This window comes from Drosophila suzukii, chromosome X, assembly GCF_043229965.1.
Source record: "Drosophila suzukii chromosome X, CBGP_Dsuzu_IsoJpt1.0, whole genome shotgun sequence".
Classification (NCBI taxonomy): domain Eukaryota; kingdom Metazoa; phylum Arthropoda; class Insecta; order Diptera; family Drosophilidae; genus Drosophila; species Drosophila suzukii.
In genome coordinates, this window is record NC_092084.1 from 9,153,746 (window position 1) to 9,181,434 (window position 27,689).

General features: G+C 39.0%; 1 protein-coding gene across 5 annotated transcripts in view; it reads right to left on the reverse strand.

The window, feature by feature from the left end:
• Positions 1-642: 642 nt before the first annotated feature.
• Drak (Death-associated protein kinase related) overlaps positions 643-27,689 on the reverse strand; it is a 58,356-nt gene continuing 31,309 nt past the window's right edge. For all 5 annotated transcript variants that reach the window (XM_070997401.1, XM_017083831.4, XM_017083830.4 and 2 more), the window contains 4 exons: positions 3,997-4,209; positions 3,111-3,286; positions 2,725-3,043; positions 643-2,085 (listed from right to left, as the gene is read on the reverse strand). In XM_070997401.1, coding sequence (XP_070853502.1) covers positions 837-2,085; positions 2,725-3,043; positions 3,111-3,286; positions 3,997-4,209 — 1,957 coding nt within the window. In that variant the 3' untranslated portion in view covers positions 643-836. The remainder of the gene's footprint in view (positions 2,086-2,724; positions 3,044-3,110; positions 3,287-3,996; positions 4,210-27,689) is intronic.

Consider the following 27,689-nt stretch of genomic DNA (forward strand, 5'->3'; position numbering starts at 1 on the left):
CCGTTGAAATCAGCTTACTTTACTACTCCTCCTAACGTCTATCTTTCATCTCTTTCGTTTTGCTTAATTTTTCACTCACAATTCGCATTCTCGTGACTTTAGCTAAGTAGGTTTTCGTTTTTTCTAGTATGTGTGGGGGATGTTGCGGGTCGCCCAGACACGGTTGCCACCGAACAAGTCCGATATTCTATATAATTGTAGTTTAAATCTCCACATTCATGTGGGGCAAAAATTAAAACATTCTTTTATTTTTCAACTTATTAAAACGTAAGGTTTGGTACGAAAATGAAAATGTTTGAATTTCCTTTTATCTAAATTAGGGTGTTCTCGAGTGGCAACCGTGTTTCTGTGGGACTCCTAGATGCTAAGGCCGTAAAACATTAACTAAACTAAGCTCAAATCAAAATCAATGCATCATCGTCGTCTTGCCAGTCTGGCGGATGATTCCCTCTCCACTTCCACTTCCACGTCCACTTCCGTTTCCATAACCACTTCCATCTCCCGCTGCAGCACCAGTTCCAATTCCAGTTCAAGTTCCCGTTCCCGTTCTCATTTCCGTTTCCGTTCCATCTCCACCGGCTTCCCACCGCTGATCCATTTCCATAGCCATAGCTCCTCAAATCGCCACTTGGCCACCTAGTGATCCTGCAGCTAGGTGACTCGCAGCCGCTCCTGCTCCTGCTCCTGCTCCTCTTCGCCTTCTGCCAGTGGGCGGTGGTCGGGGGAGGGGGAGGGGGCGTGGTCGTCGTGGCAGCCATGGCAGCTGGTGGTTACATGCAGCACAGGAAGCGATGAAAGAAACTTTTGGCATTGCGGCTGGCCCGGCTGGCCCTTAGCTAACAGATGATACCCTGATCCAGGCTCAAGTTGTTGGTGGCGGCCACGGCGGCGGCATTCTTTGCCGCAATCACCACATGATGGTGATGATGATGGTGATGGTGGTGCATGTGATGGTGGTGCAGATGGTGGGCGGCACTCGCTGTCTTCCCTGAGCTGCTGCTGCTGCTGCTGTTGCTGCTGCTGGCGGAGGAGGTGGCTGTGGCTGTGGCTGTTGCTGGAGCGGCACTGTGGCTGGCCGGCGCTGTGCTGCTGGCCAATCGCTGACTGTGGATCAGCAGGGTGGCGGTGCTGCCGGATGTGGTGGTGGTGGGACTGCTGCCGGGACTCGGACTCGGGCTCGAAATGCTGCTGCTGCATCCATTCTGCGGCGTCTGCTGCTTCTTGTACACCGTGGTCAGCGGCTCCGAGGCCCGTCGAATGCTGTTCATCCGTACCGACGCCGCCGTCGTCGTTGGCGAATGCAGTCCACTGCCGCTGGTCACCGATCCACCACTGCGCCGGGCCATTGCCGGGCCGCTTGAGTCCTCCAGCTGGAATTTCTTGACCAGCGCTTTGACGGACGTTGCCGAGCCATTCGACTCTCCCGTCGGCGTCTTGCGGATCACCTTGGGAGTGGTGGGTGCGTCGGGGAAGAGGGTGAGTGTGGCCACCACTGTGGCATCCTCGATGCCATTGGAGCTGCCCAACTGGATGGTAGCCACTGGCTTCTTCACAAACGTGGCCGTATACGTGTTCTCCTTATCGGAATCCGAGGCTCGTCGCGTCGGCGTCACAATCTGGGTGGGTTTGTGGATGTGACCGTTGCCATTGGTGTTACCATTGCTGGTTAGCGTGTGGATGGCCGTGGTGGTCTCGGAGCTGGGACTGCTCAGGAGCTTGCTGGTGGCAATGGGGATCTTGGAGATGCTGCCGCTGCTGTTCGCCCGATGGTGGCCATTGTGCGTCGGTTTGCTGAGGCTGCCGGATTTGGCTAGCTGGTGTGGCTGTAGCTGCTGCTGATGCTGCTGCTGGGCAGTTGGCTGCTGCTGTTGGGTTGGCTCTGTCGCTGGCTCCTCGACGGTCTGTCCCTCGTCCTCCTCCTCATCGACGGGCTCCTCTTCGTCCTCCACCTCCTCGTCGTCGTCCTCCTCCTCCTCCTCTTCCTCTTCGGCATCGCTCTGGGGCTGCAGATAGATCTGTCTGTCCAGGGAACAGTCGTCCTTCAGCCAAATGTGCTCCAAGCAGCCGGCGGCACTCATGCGATCGCTATAAAAACAGGGATATATCATTAGTATATTTCATAGTTTAACTGTTCAGCTTGGTTAACTTTATAGCTCTTGTTGCTTGATTAACTAATATTTAAATAACAGGGCTATATCTATCAGGTTTTTATTGACTACCTATTCTTATAATCGGTTAACAAAAATAATGATGAATAATTAAAATGACACGTACAGGAAATCCACTGACTGTATCGAACATAAGGTTAAAAAATGAACAAATTGACGAACAAATAATTCAAAGCAACGGAAAGGTCTAAATTCCATTGTTATAAATCAATGAATTGTTAAAAATTCGAACTTATGACAATATCATTACCATTTTATATTAGCTTCTATGGCATTTTTAAATCAATGAGTAAAACGATTTAAATATTTATAATTAAAAAAAAAACGATTTGTGGCTTACAAATTACTGAAAAGTATGGGATTTTTATTTTCAAGTTATTCATTCTTATTTAATCATCATTAATTAATAATAACTTGGAATTCACCATCAAAAATACTAAAAGATTTCCTTTTCTTTTTGTTTTTATAATCTATTTCAGATAGGAAATCAATGGTTTTTGATATACGGGATATATCTTTTTCAGTGTGGTATTCATTATTCCAAAGGGACACTCACTTTGGCTTAATTCGCAATGCGCGACGGATGAAGTCGATGGCCACCGGCGAGACGCCGCCGAAGAGGTTGTCCGGGAAGGTGAGGGCGCACTGCGAGATGTTGAGGAAGGTCTCCTGCTTGGTGTCGCCGCCGAAGGGGGAGAATCCGGAGAGCAGCACGTAGGTGAGCACGCCCACCGACCAGATGTCCGTCAGCAGGGACAGTGGCTCGTACTGCAGCACCTCGGGGGCCACGTAGTCGGGTGTTCCAGCCATCTCCCTTACATTGATGCCCTCGCTCACCACCCGCGAGATCCCAAAGTCGCACAGTTTCAATCCATCTGGTTCCGTAAAAAAAAAGAATCCATTAGTATAATACAAATCCTTAGAGACCAAAGCAATACCCACCTTCTATGCGCTCGCCGGCGAGCAGGATGTTCTGCGGCTTGAGGTCCAAGTGGGCAATGGAGCGGTCGTGCAGGAACTTCAGCGCCTTGAGCACCTCCCTCATGCAGTGGCGGCCCTGCGCCTCCGTCAGGCACTCCTCGTTGTCCAGGATCGTCTGCAGCTCGCCACCAGTGGCCCTGCGAAGAGGATAATATTTGATTTTAATATAGTGATTGCCCATTAGGTATTTAAAAAGGGGATACAAAACTCTTAAATCTTAAGTTAAGAAAACATGTTGACTTTAAAACCCTTCTTAAAACAAAAGAGTTATAATTGTAGACCTTTCAAAAAAAAAACCTGATTTATAATAGTATATAAATATTATATGAATATTATATTGTGAAATAGAAATAACATTTCAAATTTTTTTTTATTTGTATAATTTTTAATAGACCCTATACGAACCAAGAATAAACCCCAAAAAAAGGAACATATATATTAAAGGTATGAGGTCAAACATTACATAATTTATTATAAAATAATAGCATAGAGAAAATATGATCTTTTTAAGAAAATATGCTTTTAAGTCCTTATTTAGTTAAGGTCTTATTAACTGACTGGATTTATTTCAAAAAGCCATGGTAAACTAAACATGATTTAATGTATAAAGTTGAGCTATATATTCCTTCTCCAGATTGTAATAACCTTTAAAAATAAATCCAATAAGTTATTAAAGAATCAAGCTGGTGTCATAAGGCCTTAAATATCAAAATGTTAAAGCTAAAGAGTTTAAATTCTTGATTTAGAGACAAAAACCCCCAAAGAAGGGATATATGATTTTATAATAAGCTTGATAGTTACGACTTTATTATAAGTAGGAAAGGACAGTAGTAAGGATAGTACTTACAGCTCCAGCAGGAGTGCTGTGTCCGAGCGCGTCTCGTGGACGGCGTTGAGGTTGACGATGTTGTCCTCGCCCTCGCAGAGCATCAGCACCGCGATCTCGTGCTTGATCTCCTTGTCGCTGCTCTGCGCCCGGCGCCTCCTCTTCAGGAACTTCGCCGCGAAGTGCGAGCCGGTGTTCTTGTGGATGGCGCGGCGAACGGCGGCGAATTTGCCCCTGTGAATGGAGGATGGAGTATCGAAAAAGGTGGGGATTATTATCGAGTGGTTTCTGTTCTTTTACGACCAACTAGCAGCCAGCAACCAGCCCACACAGTGCGTGAGCCAGCTCCAAACATTTTTCATTCATAAGTTAAGTGGATTTGGGCCGAGTTGCGGAGAGGAGAAAACAAACGTTGGTCAGTTATGTGACACTACGAAAAATTTGGGTACATATATGGGAATGTCTATGGGATAGAAATACTATAAAAGAAGTAGTTCCCTAATTTTAGAGATTTTTTTTATAATTTTCCTAAATTTTCAATCAAGATCATTAGTAAAAAGAAAACAAATATAAGTTTTTCAAATATCCCAACAGATGGCGTATTTCCAACTCTTAACGATCCACTTACAAGTCTTTATAAACCTTTGATTACCTAAACAAACGTGCATAGTAATAATCTCATTCCCTGTATTTAATATGAAATATTCAAATTTTCTTGTAGTGCACAAATCGAACAAAATGTGACTCAACGCAACGCCTTTTGACAAAGTACGTGCCATAATGAAGCAATTGCGCTTCCGGCAACAGGCAAACAACTAAACAACCAAACAACTAAAACAGCAACACTATTGCCAACACTTAAAGCAACAACTGGCGAAGCAAGAACAGGAGCCAATGGCGGTGGCCAGAAGAAAGAAACTTTGGTGACAAAGCTGGCATACCAAATAGTTGACCAGCTGCTTCTCTCGTGGTTCGGCGGCTCCTCCATCCAATCCAGCCCCTTTGTGGCAGGGGGCTTACTACCCCACCACCCACCTCTTCCTGCCAAGAAGACGATCACGCAAGCTTCGATCAGTTAAATGGGATTGGGAATGGGAATGGCTAAGAAGGAGGAAGTATTTCGATCACATCCCCATTCAGATACTCTTACTCTTGAGAAATCGATTAGTTTTCGATTCATTAAAATCGATATTATCGATGTTTTTGCTTTGGATTTCGAATTTAATCGATATTTGTTGATATTAGCTCCTTATTTCAATAAGTGATATCCAAGAAATAAGCTACAAACAAATTTGGCTAGCTTTAGTCGATACATTTTGTTTCTATTCCGATTACAGATCGATTACAAAAACTTTTTTAATATTTACTTTTACAGATAGTTAAGAAAGTAGGCTAAGAGGGAGTATGGCAAATAATCCTTGATTTCTGTAGTCTCTTGATGCCCATCGATGTCACTTAGCTAATGAGCTCCTCCCATCTCAAAGGGGATTCTTTTGGCTGGCCATCAATAATGAGCAGCGCTTGGCCGTCGTCGCCTTCGCTGGACTGGTTTTCTAATTGCCCCCTCTGGCTGAGATCGCGCCGCCGTCCCTGCCCCTCCGGGCGCTTGGCTGTCAAGTGGTGTGTCTGCGTTCCGGCAGCCAAAGTTCTACCTCCTCGAACACCCCCTCTCCCAACTGTCCGCCGCCCCTGGTAACTGTCCCTGTCTCTTTCCCTGACATTGACAGCGGACAGACGACAACAACAAACATTGACTTGGACTCGGGCGCTCCTGTCTTTCTACGTCTATTTGCCCTCCCGCTTTCTCCAGCTCCTCCAGTGACATTTCTTGTCTGGTCTTACAGAGAGAGAAAACTATTCAACTATTTATTAATATTTATAGATTTTTTAAAAAATATTCAGAAGAACTATATTTAGAAAATAACTGGGTAAACTTTATAGATTCAATCGAATTTTTGTAATAATCGTTATATCACTCTCAAAAACAATCTAAAATATTTAAAATACTTTTCTCCCTGTATACCCATGACTAGAATCGGCTGCCGTGTTTTGCATTTGGGCCAGTCTACAGCCACAACTAAACAAACAACAAAACGTCTAGTGTTGCGGATCATAAAATAAAAGTTGGCCCGACATCAAATTGAAATATTTAAAGCCTGCAGCCCCGCAAGCAACTGCAACAAGCCACTCAGAACATAAACATATGGAAGGAAGTCTGGCCACAACTCAATCCCGAATGGTTTCGGATTCATGTTTTTGTTTGATTTAATTAGCAAGGCGATTTGCATACACGATGAGAATAAACAAAATGCAACAATGTTGCCTGGGAATATGGTATCATATGGGGGACAACACTTCATCATGTGCGGGGGCAAATGGGGACTTGGGGTATGTGGAGGATACAGAAACTGTGGTTCTATTTAAGGCGGTTAATTTTAGCGCGTATTCTTATCTTTGGTTCTTATCTTCTTTATTCCTATCACTACTTATAGGGTATAAAGAGTTCCCATCATCTAGCTAAACGTAGCGTCTTGACAAATGGGGATTTAGGGTATGGTATGGTATGATATAGTATGATATGGTATGGTATGGTATGGTATTGTATGGTATGGTATGGGTATGGTAAGGTGGTATGGTATAGTATGGTATGGTATGGTGTGGTATGGTATGGAATAGAAACTGAGGTTATATTTTAAGCAGCTAACTAAAGCCCATATTCTAATCTTTGGTTATTATCTTATAGATTTCTCTCACTACTTCCAGGGTATAAAAAGTTCCAATCATCCAACTAAAAAGAGGGTCTCTGCATTACCATAAATTTTAATTAAATTACAATTTTTGCACTCCTCACTTCCCAGCGCAAAAGCAACAACATTGCCTAATTGGGCAAGGTCTTTTCTGATCGTAATAAAGTTATTGCCCTCTTCTACTCTCCTTTTTGGAATTTTATCTGCTCTTCTGTTTTTATTTTTGCTTTTTTAGTTGGTTTTTTTTTTTTTTTGGTTGGTTGTCCGTTACGTAAGACAGTTGAAATGCTTTTGGCACGACTTTTTGGATTGGATGGATTTTTGGATCTCTCGATTTTGTTTTGTTTACAGTTGGGAGATGACGCATTTATCGGTTTAAGTCAAAGTTAAAGGGCTAGAAATCTGGGAAATCGCGTGGGTGTGGAGTTCTTTGACAGCATTTAGAAATATATAAAATATTTACGTTTACTATCCCAAAAAATAAAATTTTCTGAGTAATTTTCACTCAAATTTAAAATATTCGAGCAATGATTTATGTTTATTAGAACTCTCTAGAAACGGCAATCTCATAGATAGTATTTGGGAGTTTAAAAAATAATAAAATAAGCTTATATATTTTAATTATTATTTCGACTATAAGTGTTTTTTAAGCATTTATGGGCAGTAAAAAGTGTCCAGTACTTGGTTAACTGAACTTTAAAAGGTCAAAACACAATGATGATGATGATATAGGGGAAAAATGAGACGGGTAGATATGTATGGCTATGGCTGAGTTCATGGTTGATCGGTGGCGGAGAATTAAACTGGACACACCCACGCAGCTCTGCCCTTTTTTCTTTTGGTTTTTTGCTTTTGAAAGCTCTCGACAAAACATAATAAATAAATAAATAATAAACGCTTTATAGAGATGCCAAAAATTCGAGTGTGAATTTTGTTCGATTTGAAGTGGAATCGGAGAAGATTCTAAAATTGGTCAGCTTTGGCAGCTTTTTTTTTTGTTTTTGATGTTGATCGCCTCAAATGATCGTCAATTGATCGGATCTACATACAAACATGGCATACGCGGGCCCCTTCTTAACCCCTTAAATGCTGATTTCTTGATCCACCGAAAAGAGACGACAAACTCAACTGGAGACCGCTGCTCTAAAACAAAGAGCCAAATAAGGTGGCGTTTAAAAACGCGCACAAAACGCGGCGCGTGCACGTGTCAAGATAATGCCAGCGGACGGGGGTTAAAAGGGGTACAGAGGGGCATGGAGGGGTTAAGACTTGATGATGGGGCTCCAAGCTTCAAGCTCCAAAGACTGCGCAATATTTACATTGCCCTTTTCCAGTCATTTACCGCCAGGCTGAGAGATTGGAAAACAATAAGCAAAAACGCAAGAAAATTGGGAAAATAAACCGAAAATGTTGCGAAAGTCTTTATAAGGTGGTGATTGAGGATCCGCAGAAAAGTACTGTAAACAATATTTGATTTATTTACTGGATGGTTTTATTTTTGGTGGGACTACGTTGCCTAATTACTGATCTTCATTTGGAGGTATACAAAGGTATACAAAATAAGATAGATCACAACCAAGTTGTTTATAAATTTAAAAAAATGTTTAATGGCAACATTTGTCTAGATTTATATTTATTAATCTTTCAATTAGTAAATTTTCTCTGCGTTTCGGTTCCTTTTTTTTTTTTTTTTTTTTAGGTTTTTTTGAACATATCCCCCGATAAGTGATCTGTGTGATGGCTCTTTCGTTTAACTCTCTCCCTCATAAAACAAATCACCCGCAAAAATGTGCAAATAATTTTAAAGTGCCCCCTCGCAGTCGTCTTCCTTGTGGCCCGTTTGGATTTTTGTTTTTTGTTTACCCAGCTCAATTAAATAAACAACCAACAACCAGCACCAAAAGCAACCACACAGAGAGCCAGAAAAGCGGCCCCCTTTAATTTTCCTATAGCAGATTGCAGATCGTATTGTTTCATTTGGATTTTTTCGGTTGTTTATGGCTTTTTAATTGTTTTCGCCTTTCGCCGGGCCGCGTGTTTACGCATTCCTCCTCTTGAGCGGGTCAGTTTTGGTTTTTGTGGCTTTTTGAATTTAGTTGGATCGGCTTTTTAACTTAGTCGGGGTATTAGGCAAATATGTAAACCAAAATCTAAACAAACAAACAAATAAACAAACAGATCAGAACATCAAACAGCAGCTGGAGCGCATTCGATTGGCAAATCGCATTGAGATCGCTGTAATTTCCCAACTCCCCCACATCGCATTTCGATCTAATCATTTCGATTCCAATTCCAATTCCGATTCTAAATCCAATTGCAATTCCCATTCTAATGCTAATGCGATGCGGAACAATGTCACCTGCATTCATTAGCTAATTTGCAATTGCAAATTGAAGTTTGTGTTTTGTTAACAAGGTGCAAATTGTTAGGCGGGTGTGCTGTTTGTTCTAGCCAAAAGGTTAGCCAGTCGGCCAAAAGCGGCAAACGGCTCATGGGAAATGGCTGAAATATTTCGATTCATAACGATTTCGAAGGTCCCCGTGCTTTCCCATTCGCTTTAATTAAATATCAATTATGATTTCAATGGTATGGTAATTATAGTTGCGGTTTTTTGGCGTTACAATTAATAGTGGGCACGATTTAATGAGAAAGTAATTGGTTGGATTTTGCATTTTATATATTTTAATTGCCTACTTTTATAAACTTTATTGCCGTTATTTAATCGACGTGATTGGTTTTATAACCTGTTAGTTAAGTTATGTTAAGTTTTTAACTCTTAAAAATATAATTTGAAATTTTTTAACAGATATTCTTCTCTAATAATACATTTAAATTGCATTTTTAATGCATTAAAATGCATAATCTAACTGATAGGTTTCATGTTTTCTAATATCTTATCAAGTCCTTCCTGCACATTTGAAATCCTAAGTCTTCCTGCATTTGATTTGATTTTCCAATGCTGTCAATAACTTTAATAGATTTCCTTCGTATTTTGTCAACTTATTTCTATACAAATAGCTTGAGCGCCATTTAGATGCATTTTACGGAATGGGCTGGCTATATATAATGCCCAACCTTTCCAGGTGCCCAGATATTCCCCCTCTGTGGCTTTAGAATAACATTTTTGCAACTTGCACTTCTCGACGAACTGAAGAATTTCAGCTTCCTCTTCTTCTGCCCAGCATCTTCGACGTTTTCTTTTCTTTTCTTGGATGTTTTTCTTTTTTTTTCCTTTTATTTCTGCCTTTGATGGTCTGGGCCCAAAGTGCAGCTAAGTGTTGTTGCTTTTCCTGTTGTTGTTGCTGTTGTTGTTGGGCTGGATGGATGCTTTTAGCACAGTGCAGCGAAAGAAAGAGACGGCTATACGGGGGCCAGAAAGAGAGAGGGCGAGTGCAATGAACCAGGAGTGAAGTGCAGAGTGGAGTCATCATCGTCATCGTCATCCTCATCCTCATCGGCATCCCCATTCCCATAACCATCCTCATCCCCATCCCCATCCCCATCCCCATCCCCATTCCACAATCCCCATTCCCATCCACATTTAACGTCAGGCCAACTAATAGTTTTCTTTTTTGACTGACTGTTTGAAAGGTGACTAACGAGACAAGAGACATTCGTGCACTCAGCCACAAAAATGTCACCGAAATTAACAACAAACAAACGGGATATCCTTTGCGAGACAAGGTTAAAAAATAATGATGTTTGAGAACGTATTGCTCTTAAATCTTGAAACTTACCAACCAAAGGGTATCGAAAAATATACATTTTTCAAAGCATAATACATTTTATTTCTTAACAAAATCATCAACAAGCAAACGGGATATCCTTTGTAAGCCAAGGTTTTAAATAATGAAGATTGAGAACGTAATGCTCTTGAAACTTATTAACCGAAAGGTATCGAAGTATATGCATTTTTCAACGCCTAACACGATTTATTTGTTAACAAAATCAGCCACAAACAAATGCGTATCCTTGGTAAAACAAGGATAGAGAATAATGAAGTTTGAGAACGTAATACTCTTGAATCTTAAAACCTACCAATCAAAAGGTATCGAAGAAGTACATTTTCCAATGCATTATAAATGTTATTTATTAACATAGTCTCATAAATAATATCTACAGAAATTCTCCCAGTGTGCTGGATTGTTTCTAATGTGACAATTAAATTTGTCAGGAAATCCAAGCAGTGCGAAGAATGTGTGCAAGCAGTGCATTGCCCAGAGGAGAAATGCAAGAATGCCTCGCGTGGAAAAGAGACGGCCTGCGGGCGAGCGAAAGAGAGACGAGATGAAGAGATGAGGGCCCATGCGTCACGATAATATTATTAAGCTTCAGGGCAGCCAGTGCATCCAGTATGTTATGGGGACTGGGGATCGAGGATGGGGGATGGGGGTTCCCAGGAGAGCAGGAGACAAGCCTCTTGTTATGCAAATAAAAACACAAGACAAACACGAATCGGTGGACGGGAAGGGGCCAACGAGGTGGTTCTGATTAGGTTTTTGACCCACAAAATGTCAACAAACCAAGGCAAGGGCAGTTTCAGTAAAGGGAAAAACAAACAGACGAGGACAAGCGACTAGGCAAGTGTCAAAATACAAGGATAAGACACTTGAGTATTGGCGTTTTTGTAAACAAAATAAGAGGCTTGAAAGAAAAGGGTTACGCAATTCACTCAAATTTAAATATATAGTTTAAATTTATAAAGATTATTGATTAAAACTTATCGAAGTAAAACTTATTACAAGTACAACATTTTTCTTGTCCGCTTGTTAAATTACAGGTAGGTTTTAAATGTATCTTACATTTTTCCTATTTATTTAATTTCTATAGCTTTTCTGCTTACTTTTTTTCAAAATTATTTTAAAGAATTCGCTTTGTACACCTCAACTACTTTGTACGAGCCATCAAAAAACTGAATTCACGTTTCTTTTCAGATTTGCCCGGTCTTTGTCCAAATTATATTTCATTTCCCGTTTGGCCAGCTATCAGAATAAATCACAAATTGAAACCCACTCGGAGATTCATATGATTTTGTTTCATTGTGCGATGATTATGATATTGTTGGCTTTTCGTCGGGCACTTTCCAATTTGCAAATTGACATCAATAATTTCCGTTAAATGTGCCAATTGTTAATGCGTCTTAGAGCCCCCGGTTCGCGGCTTTTTCGACGATCGCTTGGCCATTTTTGGTCAGCTTAAAAAAAAAAGAGGAGGAAAAAAAAACTCGACTGTGACGGGCGGAGCGGCTAAAAACGCGCACAAATCGCGTGGGCGTCGCGCGCGCTTTGTTTTTAATTGTGGACAAATTTGGTCAGAGCTTAAAGGCAAAACACAGCGCGTGTGTTTGTGTGTATGTAGTACTTAATTCATTTAATAATTTTGCGTTCGTTTCATTTTTATTTCGAGTTCGAGTTTGAGTTTTGCCGTAGCCAAGGATTAATTTCTTTGTGTGTTATTTCATTAATTTGCAGCTTTGTTTGCTCTTGGCACACACAAAAAACACAAGCAGCACAAAACCCATATGACATGCTCTGCATTTTTTTGCGCCTTGCATTTTACATTTTGCGTTTAGCATAAAGCATTCAGCATTTCCTTTTTTAATTAAGCCGTGTCAAAGCCCCCGACGAGGGGTTGTCAACAGGGGCAGGTTCACAATCGGGTGTCCTGAATGCAGGATGCTTTTGTTTTTCCTCCTTTTGTTTTTATTTAATTCATACATATTTCTTCCTTTTTTTTATATTTGCATTTCATACTTTGTTTATCTGCCTGGGCGAAGAGATTTTGCCTTCGCTTTAAAACACTTGACATTATTACGAGGAGCCTACAGACACATGGCTTCGAAAAAAATCGCATATTCATATGCAGAGTCGTACGAAAAGAGCCTGGAATGTAGGTGGTGTACAGTGAGTGCCAAAAGTATGGTTTTTATAGTACAGATCCCATAAAATATACTAATATTTTAAATATAATCCTCCAGCTTAATTCAAACACATCCACATTTATTTGTTAATCCCAAGATTACAAGATAAATTTATAGTAGAACATTTTTTTTTAAATAAGGATCTCGAAAGTAAAATAGTTTTTGTATCATATTAAACCGCCAGCTTATTTCAAATATACCTATCCATATTTATTTCTTAATCCCAATTCGATATCAAGATTAAGCTGCCAAAGTTTTATTTATTAATCAATGTGATCAAAGTTTTGGAGATTATTAAAAATGCCCAACCATTTCGGGCGTAAACGTATGTAAATATGCATATGAGTCAGTAGTAGAGCCGAATTAATATTTGGTTATCCGATTTCCATTTGGATGTTAATTGGAAATCATAAAAAAAAAGATTTTCGGCGAGTATTTGATAGCTTTTGACAGGTTCGTGTTCGTAGACTTTGGCCACCCACTGTTTTGATGATATTTTTAGCACAGCATGCAGTCGTATCCTTTTGGATCCGCACACACACCCACGCCCACTTCCCATTTCCCATTTCCGTTTCCATTTCCATTTCCCATTTTCCACTCCAGCTTGACACATTCAGTTAGTCAGTCAACAGAAAGAGAGGGCCATACATGGCCAGAAAGAGAGGGCTATATAGAACGAGGGCCATCGACACCCACTTGAAAATGTGTCAGGCTCGTTAGCTTAGTTGGTTTAACCCCCTGATGCCTTTACTTTAACTTACCTTGCCTACATGCATACATCTATCCCTTTTCGGCTTCCGTTCGCTCACCTATTTTACATTTCAGCTTTCACAACATTTTTTTAAGCGGCTTTAATTATGATAAATTAGCTTAGCAATTGCCAATTGGCTGATATGGTTGATACACACAGCTGGCTGTTTCGCTTCGTTTTCCTCAGTTTTTTTTTTTTGACCATATCCCCATACATATTCCATATCCCCGGCAATTGACTAGAGTTGGCTTTTGGCCTGCCTGTTATCCTTGAGCTGCCAGTGGCTATTTTACTTTATTTCATTTGTACTTTTTCTGTATCGACTGTGATTGGCTGGCCATTGATAAGACGCATTCCTCGAGTTCTTTGGAGCCGGATCACAAGACATGTTGACTTGTTTAGCGACTGTCGACTGTAGTTGATTGCAGCGAATGCAAAAGCGAAAAACGAACCTGGTGCTGTCGGTTTTAGGGAACTAGTTGGTGATGTAGGGAGCAAGGGGTTCAAAATTATGGATGAGAAATACTTCCATCTTAAGGTTTTACCTTTTTCAGCATAGGGATTTGCAGAAAATCAGGTTTTATAATATATCATATATTAAAATATATTATGATATATAAAATCATAGGGTTTTAATAACCCAAAATACTGAATTGGTGATATGACAGGGTTGTAATGTCCAAAATGACTTGATTTTAAGTAATAATGGTATTTTTGCTTAAGGAGAACTGATCATAGGCCAATATCATTAATTACTGGTTCTTAAGAGGTACTTCTCTGTACTACTATTATTGGAAACTAGTTCCGCAGCATCCACAAATATGCCAAATTACTGAATTGGTGACATCTTAAGGTTATAATATCCATGACTTGATACGAAGTAATAACGTGTATAATATCCCAATATACTAAATTTTAAGAGGTATTCTTTTGAACTACTCTTTTTGGCAACTAGTTCCCCAGCATCCAGACTCCACAGCCTCCAACTCCATCTGGCAGCTGTGGGGCTAATCTCAGGGCACATGCCACCAGACAAAATGAATTTATTGGCAGCCCCAAGAATCACAGCACTATGTAACTGGATAAAAAAAAGAAGAAAGACTGCAAACAACATTGCGATTTGTTTGCCGATATGTTCTTATGCACAGCACATTTACACTCACTCACACCCATCTGTTGACCTTGCCAATATAATAAGGCGCCCAAGAAAAGGGAAATCGAGAAAGAACATACACATATATCTCCCTCCAGTTCTTCAGTTCTCCAGTTCGGTTCCCCAGTAGAATCATCCGTTGTTCCTGGGACTGGAAATCATTTTGTCGCCGTTGTCCGTTGGACACGTAAAAACTGCTGTCGCCGGTGAAGATAGCACGGAGTGCACGGAACACGCATTTAACATATTGTATATTGTATGTGGTGTATATGGTGTACTGTACGTGTCATCGGCGCAATCAAGGCCTCAAGTCATGCCCGCAGCAACAAGAGAACTACTAGATATAATGCCCTTGCTGGGGGTGTTGTATTTTATTGACAACTTTTCGAGGGTATCCCTGAATTAGGCGGGCTATTACCTTGCCCTTCCACTTAGAATATCATACTTATGGCGTGGATATGGGTCTGTATTTATCATAATAGTAATACAGAGTGCTTTGGTACAGAGAATTGTTTAAAACTAATCTTTATATTAAGAAATTTCATATCAATCCAAGAACGATTGCCATTTTCAACAGACCTTTTCACGGAAACAGTACTTTGCGGGATCCTAACTTTATCATGGAAAAACCCTTTTCGGTAATACTAATCCAGCGTGCTTTGGTATAGAAAAGTGTTTATATCAAGAACTTTCCATATCAATCTAAACCAATTACCATTTTCTATAGATCTTATTATGGTAACCGAACTTTAAGTGATCCTAACTTTATCGAACAAAAACCCTTTTCTTTATGATCTTAACAGTTCATTTAACCATTAATCTCTCAGGGTATTTAAAGTTACAACTCGTATACCAACATATAGTTACTCCCCAACTTCTCTGTTATTATTGTCGCTTCTCCGATATGCGGATATGGATATGTGGATATGCAGCAGGAGATGAGGAATTACGAAAAGAAGAAGTCGGGGCTGATTTTGCATGCAGGGCACAGCGAGAGATGGGAATTTCTTAGGAAATCCAACTGGCAGTCACCACAAATTATGATTTCTCGTGTTTAATTGTCGTGGCAGCTGGCAACGAAGGTCGAACCCTGGGTTGTTGTTTTCTTTAAGCCGCTTAAGAGGTTACATAAAAATTGGAATTGAAACTGAACCAAAAAAAAAAAAGAAAAATACATAATGATATATATACAAGCAAACATGGGGAAAATTATAACAATAAGAAATAACACGAAATGATATTATGTGGACGAACGGTTTGAACTAGTTTTATTTCCTAGTTAATTCGACTGGTTTTTGCGGCCCAGAGAAAAGGTTTTTTCTTAGAAGTGTGTTGCCCAAGTTTCAGAATTAAGTCAAGTCCCCAATTTTTTCCCCCCTTTGAACTGGTTTTCTTTTTTTTTTTTTTGGTAGTAAGCCGCATGATTCATTTGTGTATGTGTATATACATATGTTTTCCTCTTCGAGGGGGGGGTTAATGAAAAATAAGTTGGTTAAATCAACACTTCGGGCTTAGCCCTTGACCTCAACTGCAATTTGATGCATTTTCTGGCTTTTTGGGCCTTTCCCTTTGGCCGCTTGGCCGTCTGGATTGGCGTTGTTGTTATTTCTGTTGCCTTAGCTGTCATTAATACTTTGACTTTGGCCTTTTGTGGTTTAACATTATCCAAACAAAACGCTTTGGCACCCACAAAAATACGAGAGCTTAGAAAAAAAAAGATTGCAGTTGATTGACAGAATTGGGACGACAACAAAACTCTTACATCGGGGGGCATAGCAACAACATGTGAGGCGCAAAATAAAATAAAATAAAAAATAAAATAAAGTAAAGTAAGCATTTGAATTCTGCATGCGTGAAACCCAGCGAAGCGTTAAAGTTCAAAGCGTTGGATTACACGACAAAGTGGCAAAGAGCAAACAGCGAGGGGCGCTTGGGGGTTAAGAGTTGGGAGGGGGGTTCGGTCGGTCTGCCTTGGTTTTGACTTTGGTCCAATAAAAAAATATAAACTCACGCAACCCACATCGGTTAACCCTTTGGAAGCTCAAGATTGCTCAAAATGTGGTTACTTTATGTCTATAATTCTTATCCAAATTGTTTGCAGCTGAAATAGCGTGAGATATTCCTATCTGCCTTACTTAGGTTTTTAAGTTTATCTTAAAATTGGGATACCAAATACAAATTATAAAAATTACAAAGTTATAAACATAATAATAAGATAAATACTTTTATAATACATCATAAAATCTGCAAGATGAATAAGAATCATCTGTTTCGATTAACGGTTAAGCAGCGCTCCAATCCTTCTCTTTTCAAATATGATGATGATTCATCGAGCAGGAACGTTTTACCTTCTCAGATTCTTCATTCAAGACTTTTTTTCTGGTGGAGAGGCATCGGAATGAGTCACAAGTCAATTAAATGTGAAGAAAGAGTAGAGGGGGGCTAACGAAAGAGTGGGGAGGCAGTATTATCAGGGATTTTGGGGTACTGCGTTTAAAAGGGGGTCCCACAAGCCTGAGTTGATTTTAAAACTGTTATCGATATGTCTTGTATAGAAATTCATATAATCCTGATGTATTTTGTGGTACAACAAATTATCTTCAAGATGAGTAATATCTAAGTGTTAGAGCAACCAATGAAATCACCAGAAACTCAATAAATAATATATTATTACTCTACAGTAATTAAGAATGGATTCTTCTTACACCTTTAATTGTATGAGATGAATGTTTTAAATTCCTTAATTATTTCCTGTTTGTTCCTCACATATTTCTGTGCTATACATATTATTTCACCTGAGAGCAGTTCCGCTCTCAATTGAATGTTAGTCAATTATGCTAATTTGCCTCCCTCCTTTTCTTTTTGTTTTCTAGAGCTCTTCTTTGCCTGCTGCCTGCATTTCTCTGGGAAAAAGTGGAAATGTTTTCACACATGAATGCGAATGCATTTTCTGGCGGAGCAGGGGCGTAGAGGGGGGGTTGTAGATTGATGGGGGAGTGCAGCAGCAAAAGCAGTAGGCAGTGGGAAAAAGGGGGGTTTTCTGTAGCTTACAACCAAGCATTGAAAGTTTTTTTTTTCCTGCCGCCTGCCTGCCATTGCCGGCAAACGTTTTGATGAAAACTCGTTTTCCACAGCAGTTCGCAGTGGGAAAATTGTGGGAAATTTCATGGAAACAATTTTTTCGTTGCTAAAGTGGGAAAAGGCGAGACAGAGATGGAGTGAGCAAAAGAGAGAGAGGGAGAGACTGTGCAGTGGCATAAATGAAATACAAAAGCTCGATTTTATAGAGTAAATTAAAGTCTCCAAATTCTTCGCATGCAAGGGAAGCGAATCTTCTGATTCTTCTGCCTTGGCTCTTTCTTCGCCTCCCTGATCTTTTTTTTTTAAAGAGGTTCTCACGTCTCTCTGGATCACATTTTTATATGCCCAGCCCCATTAGCGTGTCTGGAGATCTTCAATACCCAGCCTAATCCCGCCTAGAATTACAGGGAAGATTAATCCATTGACAAGTTCGGAGAAAGAGGGCTAAGATTGAGGTATTTGCAAAAAAAAAACTTGAGAGTTCTTCACAAAATTATATTTTAATCATTGTTCTACGACCCCATTTTATTTACATTTCTTATAGCAACTATGTCATCATATGTATCACGATTTCAAGAACCTTAAGCTTAAATCAGTATTATTTTTAGCAACTGATTTGAAAAAATGTTTAGATTCTGCTCTGCAAATTTATTTCCATGTGACTTCATCCTACAATCGTTTAATAAAATATCTTTTCTATTTTTACATCAATCTCTGAAATCGCTAGTGCTAACAATGAGACGATTATTATTATTTTCTTTATCTCGGCTCATAAATCAAAGTGAAAAAATTAAATAAAAGAAGCAAGAAACGAAAAATCTTCAATATGTTAATGCTGATCGTGTAAAAAATGTTAATATTAATCAGCAAACAACATTATGAGCGTAAACTTGGCACTACTGGCCGTCAAAGTGGAAACGAAATGCAAATGGAAAACTAATGAAAAGCTGCCACTCAAAAGGAAATGTGAGGAATGAAAAAATCATATATCGTTGTTTTATTTTTCCTTTTTTTTTTGTTTTTGCGCTCACATTAGAGAATTAAATACAAAAATAATCGAATCGAAATCCAAGCACGCAAAGCCAGTCTGCAGATTGGTAGAAGGGGGAAATAGCCGGATTGCCTTGGCCAAGTGAAAGAAAGAGTTGAACAGAAATAAATAAAACCCGCCTCGCATGTGAGCTAAAAGGGGAAAAGCCGTGGAAAAGCGGTGGAAAACGTCTAGAAGAGCTGCCATTTGGGGCCGGGCAGGCAAATGGTTGGATTTAAATGATGGGGGAAACACAAATAAAAATAAATCAAGAATCCGAAATGGTTTATTTATCGATAAAGACCTTTTAAAATAAAACCATATCAATATAAGCAGATAATTAAACGATATCTAGCCAAGTATCGATGGCATAAAAAAATGCATAAAATACGCGTTGATCTGCATAAGAAATATAAAATGGAGATTATGGAAATGTCTGGGAATGCTGCTCTATGGCAATCGGTCAGTAAAAGTGATAATTCTTGGAACAAACGTGTGCAAACCTTTATGCAGAAGATCAATGATTACAATAAATTACAGAAATGTTTTCTGGGTTAGATATAAAATAAAGAAGTCTACAAGAAAGGCATAAAAAACAAATCTATAAATATTAAGGAAACAAAATATTGTCCTGCTAATACTAAAAATAAATATAAATGAAACTCCTCCTTCATTAACATCATTTTTACTCTCCTACACAAAGTTGAATATTCTCTGTAATGACTTTTCATTATTATTCTTATCGAACTGATCGGTGTCTTTAATCCCTGACGAGGGCACTCGATTTATTTCCACCTTCTAGCCCTGAACCCACAGTTTATCCCCCATAGATCTCTCTTTCTATATATCATGCTGTTGTGTTTTTTTTGTTTTTAGTCATGCCACCACACCTTGCGTGTGTGAAATAAACAATTAATTGGCAATTAATTATTTTTATAACTTTTAAGCAGTCTCCTTCGCTTGTGTGTAAATATTTTTACAGTTTTACGAGGAAGTAAATGAGAAAAAACGAAATTGAAAAAAATACTCAAGATGATAATAACGATCTTAGACCGAAACCTCAGTGCAAAGTTTTTATTTTCGTGCGCTTTTTTTTGGGCTGAAAAATGGGTCAAACATGTGACGCTGCAACTGCAAGCTTTTACTTTACAGGTTTGCAACATCATGGCAACCGGCTAACCCAGGGGCAGGAGGCAAGGGGGGTCAAAAGGGGGGGCCTCCAAAGGGGAGTTGGAGAAAGGGGTATGCAATATATATATATATATTACAAAAAAAAAAGAAGGAAAAAACTGAGGAAAGAGGGGATTGCTCTCGTCTGGTGGCCGAGTGAAAAGTGAAGTTTCATTTCGGTTTCAACAACTTTCCTCTCCTCCGGTGGGTGGTTTCCGCCTGTCCAACGAAAGAGAGAGCAATATGTCGCCAGAGGGAGACGGCAAGAGGGACGGAGGACTCCAAGGAAAGAGAAGGAGCGATTAAAGGGGGTCGTACGCAAAATTAATGGGAATTAAATATCCCAGAGTTTTGCTAATTGAAATCAGACAACAAAAGTAAAGGGGGGAAAATCCAGACAATTGAAGGAAACAAACTGGGGGAGAAAGGAAGAAAAAATTGGAATACAGACTGTACTTCTATTTCGATTTTTTTTTTAAATATTATAACTATTTAAATCTTAGTAACCCCTTTATCTGCACGCACCCATCTCTAAAGCTCGAATTGGCATTGCACTCATTTGCGTTCCAAGGGCGCAAAGTCTTTCTAGTGGAAAGTGTTGATAGAGGGGGGAAGTTGAATTAATGCCCAGCACGTACACCCCTTTACCCCGCCCCTGGCGAGCACAGCACGATCCACATGCCAATTGCAGCGGAAGAAGAGCAGCCGTAGGCATGGGCGTAGTCAAATTAAAAACAAATTTAAGTAGGAGTTTTGGAGAGAAACATTCCATTTCTTTATAGAAGGGTGTAATATATTTTCTATACCAAATCTGTAATTAACATTTCTTTAAGCCTACAAATTACATCGAACTTTAAGACCCCCTTGACTACGCCCATGTGTCAAGGGAGCGACATGAGGCGATGCATTTTTATGATTCTTTTATACTATATATACATTTTGTTGTTTCCCTTTGGAGGGGAGCGAACAAAACGAGGTAAAATCATGCGTAAAGATTTTTTTATACAAGCATGTGAATGATTCTATTTGTATGACTACTTCCGCTAGAAAGAGACAGCGAGTTAAAAAAAAGAAGAGTGGGAGTTGGAGTATACACTTACAATGCCGACCACTTAAATGGGCCAGGAATAAAAAAGAACTCGCGGAAGAAGAGGAAAAAGGATTTGTACTCTTGGAGAATTTTAATTAACTTATTTTTTGGGCATACAAAATAAACATGTTTGCTGTTAATTAATTCAAAAATTAAGTATTCATGAATTGATCAATCAAAGTTACAACTCGGGAAGTGATTCATTTCATGTGCAAGATAATTTTCGACACCACTATTTTATTTTGAGTGTTACTCATCCGTTATAAGGGGGATTAAAGCCATTATTCATTTGTATACATATTATATACCAAGTAATTTTAATAAAATTTTGTGTGTATCTAAGCAAATCCTATCAAGATTATTCATTATTTTTAGTACATAGTTGAACATAGAGAACAACAACTTTGTTTGTTTAAACACCTTTCCCTTTTAATTGATATTTGAAATCATTGATTTCTCGCTCATGAATGAACTGCTGGGCCATTTAATAACCCCCTTACTATATCGATTACCTAACTTTTTTCAGTTGCGATCCATTCATGCCGATGCCGAAGGGCTGGGGAAATAGTAAACAGAAATTCAGGAAGTCGTTTCATATCGAATGACAGCTTTCGATCGAACACTCGACGATATGTACGATTTTTCTCCATTGATTGAAATAAGGAAATGTGTTGTATAAGGTGTGCATGGGGGAAAAAGAGAGGAGATAAGTGGGTGGATTTTTGTTTTGACTTGATTTAAATATTTTCATTGGGTGGGTAAAATGAAATCTGCCTCCTTTGTTTTCTTGTTAAAAAAATTGTACAAACTTTTTTTATAATTTGCAAATTGTTTATTTGTATTTTCTTAGAGGGGAACCTATTTATTTGCACAGCGTTGTGTGGATCAGAATCAACAAATTTAACTTCAATTACGAACACACACAGTCGCACTTTTCATTCATTGATCTCCCACACCCTCTCGCCATCTCCCTCCCCCTTTTAGTAGCCCCGTCTCGCTCTATCCCTCTTCGATGGCCTTTTGGTTTCATTCATTCATGCGTGCGATCATTCATTCATTCATTCAGTCCGTCCGTCAGTCACTCATTCATTCATTCATTCATATGCACAAATTAAGCGAAGGAAAATACGATTGTTTATTTATTCTTAGCTTGCCGCCACGCTTCTTTTTCGATTTTTTTTGTTCAGTTTTCAGTTTTCTACTCGTTGCCATTTTTCAATTAAATTTCAATTTGAGTTTCGTTTCCTCTTCCACATTCCATGTTGATATTATCGATCGATGAACAACAACAATGAGCGAAAGCGACGGAGGGTGCATTTTTGAATAATTAAAAAAATTGATGAACTTCTAAAAACTAAAAAAAAGACATTTGAAAAGAGAAATTGTTTAAAATAACAAAGGGAAAAAGCAAATGACACATTAGAGATTGATTTTTGTATTCAACTTTAGTTCCCAGTTAGGAAGAATGCATTTTTTAAATATCATATATCATTAAATACTATATCAAATAGATTTTTAATATTTAAAACAGGCAAAGTTCTTTAAAAAAAAAATACCCCCAATCCTTCAAGGCCGCTATTGTAAATGTAAGCGAATTTTTGCACATCATTAACAAAGTTGGCTAAAAAACAAACTATAACAATTTCCCCTCATAAATTATGCAACATTATTTCCTATATAAAGGGAAGCTTGCTTGGGACCTTAATTTTTTCTCGCCACTATTTTGCATCCGAGATGAAGATGAAAATGAAGACGGATTGGACTGGAAGAAGTGGCAAAAATGCGGACGCGGCTGCGAAAGTCGCGTCGGAGTCGCCTCGAAACCGCAAAGAAGACAATTGCACACTCCACACACACAACACACACAACACACACAACACACACACCACACACACTCGCTCATCGGAAAGTGTTGGTGTTAGCCAACTCCATTTTGGGCCGCAACATTCCATTGTCTATTTTGTAGTGCGCTTTGTTTTCACCTCTCTTTCGCTGGGTATCTATTTTTCCCTTTAATATGTAACAGTGCAGCCAACAAGAAACTTTTCCTTGGCCAAATCAGAAAAAAATGGGGAAAAAAAACTACAGCTGCATATACAGCAGAAAATTAAATAAAGTCGCAACCGCAAGGGTTTCCCCATCTCGTAACCCCCCTTTTCTTTTACCCATAATGTTTGAAAACTTTCCACTTTCTTCCAAGATTTTTAGAAGTTTTAATAGCTGCAAGTTTAGTTTCTGCAACATTTTTTGAAAGGGGCTTCTCAAAGTTATGCAATTAGTTTTGGATTTTTTCTTTATAATTGTTTTAGGAAATGCATTAAGAAATATTTGGGGGTTTTCTAGAATCCATTATCAAAAATGTTAAAGACCTGTTAGGTTGGATATTTGCACATTAAACACCCAAAATTACTGGAAACTAACGATTGGTTTAAAAGGTACGTAATTCTTTAAGATCAAAAGTCGCACCTTTGTCCTTCGAGGCGTTTCGCCTTTTTGCCCCTTTAGTCTGGTAATTGTCTTCGCAAATTATACGTGCCTAGTATTCGGAGAGGAAGAAAAACTGGCGCCACCAGCAGCGGCAATTATGATCGCAAACGCCAACGCGTTTTGGTGGCGATTTTAAAAGGTGGGTTCGAATCGAACTATAGCCTGCAGATTATATAGATTGGAGGCGAATGTGTGTGTATGGTGGGCATGGGTATGGGCACCCCTTTCTAGGCCCCCCCCACAACCCCCTCCCCGCCTCGCCACACTTGGGGATTCGTAATCTCCGTAAACAAATATGCAAATCAATTAAATTCACTTTTGTTGTTTGTTTTTCACTCTCCTGCCCGCAAACCGCTGTTTGGCTAATTGGAAATGCCGCAGGCGTCCGCAGAGTTCTGAGCTGTCACGGCCCCCTTTCAGAATATATATGTACATTTATATCCCCCGACTCTTGGTAATACCCCCCACCTAAACCTCTTTTTACACCTCGAAAAAAATGAATACCTTACAACAACACAAGAGAAAACTAGCAGAATATTCCAGATTTTTAAAACCTACTTTTAGTTTAACATGTGGATGAGAAAACGGCCCTTAAAGTGCTAGTTTATTATGATTTAAAGTTTTTATTTATTTGGACTTCCAATTCTATTCCTTATATTAAGATTTCAAAAGGAAACATACTAGATGTTTCAAATATTTGGAAAAAATATTCCAAATTTTTAATGATAGGTTTAAAACCTACCTTTAGTTTAACAAGTGGATGAGAAAATGGCCCTTAAAGGGCTAGATTATTATGATATAAAGTGTTTCTCATTTGAACTACCAATTTTATTCCTTATATTTAGATTTCAAAAGGAAACATGCAAGATATTTTAAATATTTGCAAAAAATATTTAAAACTTGGATTTAAGTTCTCAAAGTCTACATTGATTCTCCTTTTTGGGTACCGGAACTGTTACTTTTTTTTCGCCCAGTGTAAGCCAACTCTCGAATCGCCGCCAACCGACTGACATAATAATTACCGCAACTTGGCGACAAAACAGTTTCCTCCCCAAGTGGCCCACAGCCGCCCCCTTTCCCCCTTTCGGACCCCTCCGCCCCTGGACAAGTTGGCCAAGCGTTTTAAACTAATCGTCAGCTTGGATGACTGGGTCTAAATAAATAAAAAAAAAAAACAACAAATAGAAAAGAAAAGACTGTCTTCTGTCGCAGAAAGCCCCCGTCTAAGTGGTAACACGAAATGTTTCCTTTTGGGTTTTTTCTCTGTAGTTCGCTTTTGCTTTGGCATTGAACCATGAAATGTTTTCTACGCTTCGACTGCAATTTTTTGTTCCCTCCCCGGTTATTTCAATTTTTCTTTTTTTTTTTTTAGTAGTCATTGTGCGTCTGGCTTTGCGGTCTTGGCTTGGACAATGTGTCCCAGTCGCCGGTCCGCCCATTAGATAATAATATATAGACAAAAGCCGCCGCCGTTGTTAATTTTTTGTTTTTGCTGTTTCTCTATTTTGTATTTGCGAGTTTTATGCAATTTTTGTTGCCTTACATTACCTTGAAAATTGGCCAAGCGGGCGGCTTTAAAATCATTTCGTATTCAGTTGGATTTGAACAGCAATTATGCGGGTTTTTTGTCGGCATTTGCAAATGGTACAAGGATATTAGGCAGGAAAATCCAGATTTCCTAATGTAACATTGTGTTTCTCATTTAGAGGTACAAAAACACAAGTGTCATTAAGTTGTGACTTTAAATATTGTATATCTTCCCAATGCCTTGTAAAAGAATCATAAAAAAATATACTACATAACCTATAATTAAATAAAACTACAAGACAAGCTACAAAATCTTGTGAATGAAACTTAAAGGTAGAGAAAGAGAACACGAATTCCACTTAAAAGAAATTACAAAGAATGAGGAAACACATTTGTGGTTTATTTAGCTGTACATTCTACCGATTCTTCTCTGTATTTCGTAGTCTTCAAGGTGGTTCTTTGGCCCAACAGAAAGTAATTCTTCAGTCACTTCTTTTTGCCATGCGGTTGGTTGGTTGGTTTCTTCGCTCTTCGCAGCCGCTCTTCTTTTTGCGGTTTCTTCTCAGCTACTTTCTTTTTCGAGTTCAGCCTGCTTCTTCTATATAATGCAGTTAACTCTCCCCCTTTCTTTGCTTTTCCCCCCTTTTTTTTCCTTGTGTGTGCAAATTTTTCGCGCTTTTCATTTCTTGCAATGTTATTTAATTTTTTCCTGCCCGAGAGGCTTTTACCTGACGGATCTTGGCTTCTACTTTGTCATCTTCGCTTTTGGCTTTTATATGGCTTGTCAATTATTTTATAATAAACGAGGTGGAGAGAGAAAGCAACAACTTATTTGGGCCAAGAACGTAAATGCTCTGGCCAAAAAGGTTTAATTTTTGTTGGGCTCTTATTTTCTTGTGTTGTGTTGTTGTTCGTTGACAGAATTGCTCGAAAATTGCGGGTAAGTGAAAAGCGGTTTGTCCACAAAGCAAAAAAATAAAAAAACAGAAACAGCAACAAAGAGTCGGGTATTGCTGCTAATTGGTTAACTGCAATTGGCAGTCAACTTTTCAATGAGCTGACCCACAAAGGAAAAATGTTGGCCAAAAAGTGTTAAACACATTTTGCGCAACCAAATGTGAAGTGGCACGAGGGTTAATGGTGAGCCGAGGGGGTTAAGAGGCGATGGGTGGCAGGAGGCGTTGTCCTACACAAAGAAAAATAATGTTAGGACAACGCAAGGTTTAAAAACAATTTTAAAGTCCTTAATCCTAAATCTATATTTCGTTTTTGAGTTCATTAAACTTTAAACAACGGTTAACTTGTATTAAATACTGAAAATATACTGAAGTGGTACCTATTATTTTAATGAAAACTTGTGTTTTTTCTGTGTAGCCAACCAAAACGTGACCGCAAATGGCAGGCAAATTGGCAAATGGCAGTACACCAAAATTGTTAAATAAAAGCCGAAAAAAAAACAACAGACGAAATTCAATTAACACAATTTTGGGTGTGGGTACGAAATAGGAGGCTCTATGGAGGGGGTGGCAGTGGGCGAATGGGGCGTGGCCGCACTAATGTCTGAAATTTATTTACTAGCTCTTTTGACAGGTGGACAGTTGGCAATTTTCCCTGCAGTTAGGTGTCAGCACCGCAATTGCCAAATAACTCACTTAGCACTTTCCCATAAACTGCAAAAGAAATACTTCAAAGACCCACAGGACTTCAAAGGCCAAAATAAAGAAAGTTAAAAAATCTAAAGACAAGAAAATGTGGCAGACATTAGTTGCTTTTCTCAGCAAAAAAAACCTTTCTAGTGGTATAAACATATGTGCTTAGGATACTTTAAGCACTTTAATCAGTTGAACTCTTGTTTATTTAATTCTATATCATATCATATTAAATCCCTTTTTCCAAGACGCTCATAAACTTAGTTTCTGAAACAAGTAGGCCATAATTTAAGCAAACAAAATGTCGACCAAGAGAGATAATTATACGGGTAATATGGGACAAACTCACACAACTCAGCTCCAACGATATTTCTTCACATTTTCTTTTTTATTTATGGATGGGGGCAAAGCTTACCTGCAAAGAGAAGAAGAAAGAGAACACAAACTTTAATTCAATTGTCATGTGTGGAGAAGACAGGGGCGTATGAAGCTTTTCGAAATTGTTATAATAATAAAAAAAAAAAGTAAAGTAAAAAGTATATAGAGATAAAAAAGCTTATAAAGCTATATTTTAAACTATGACTTTAGATATTGCTCTGATTTATTCCGTAGAATTTCCGAGCCCCCCATGCGGAGGTACCTATTTGTCTACCCTCTGGATTCTTTCCAGTTCTCCCGGGTAAACGTAATCATGGAAAATGACAATTTCTTATCAACTAGCACCAGGGAACAACAACAATAATAAAGTGGAGCCCGCATTGCGTGTATTGTTGTAGTACTTGTTCTTTTTTTTGTCCTCAATTTGCGTAAAATGGCACAACGAAATAAATTAAAATGCAGCAACAGTCTCAAGTCGTTGTGCCCCGCCATACCCCTCGATTTCCCTATTCTTCATATCGCACGCAGCAATAGCTTCTCGGCGGACAGGGGCGCGGCGGAAAAGGGGGTCGCGGGGTCAGAGGCGTGACGATAACAAAACAAACGAGTGCCGGGTTGGGAATTGTTATCGAAAAGTCAGAAATAAAACAAAACAAAAAAAAAACGATGAAAAGCAAGCAGAAAAATAAAAAATATTTCGGAGCGAATAATAAATACACTAAATTATATGG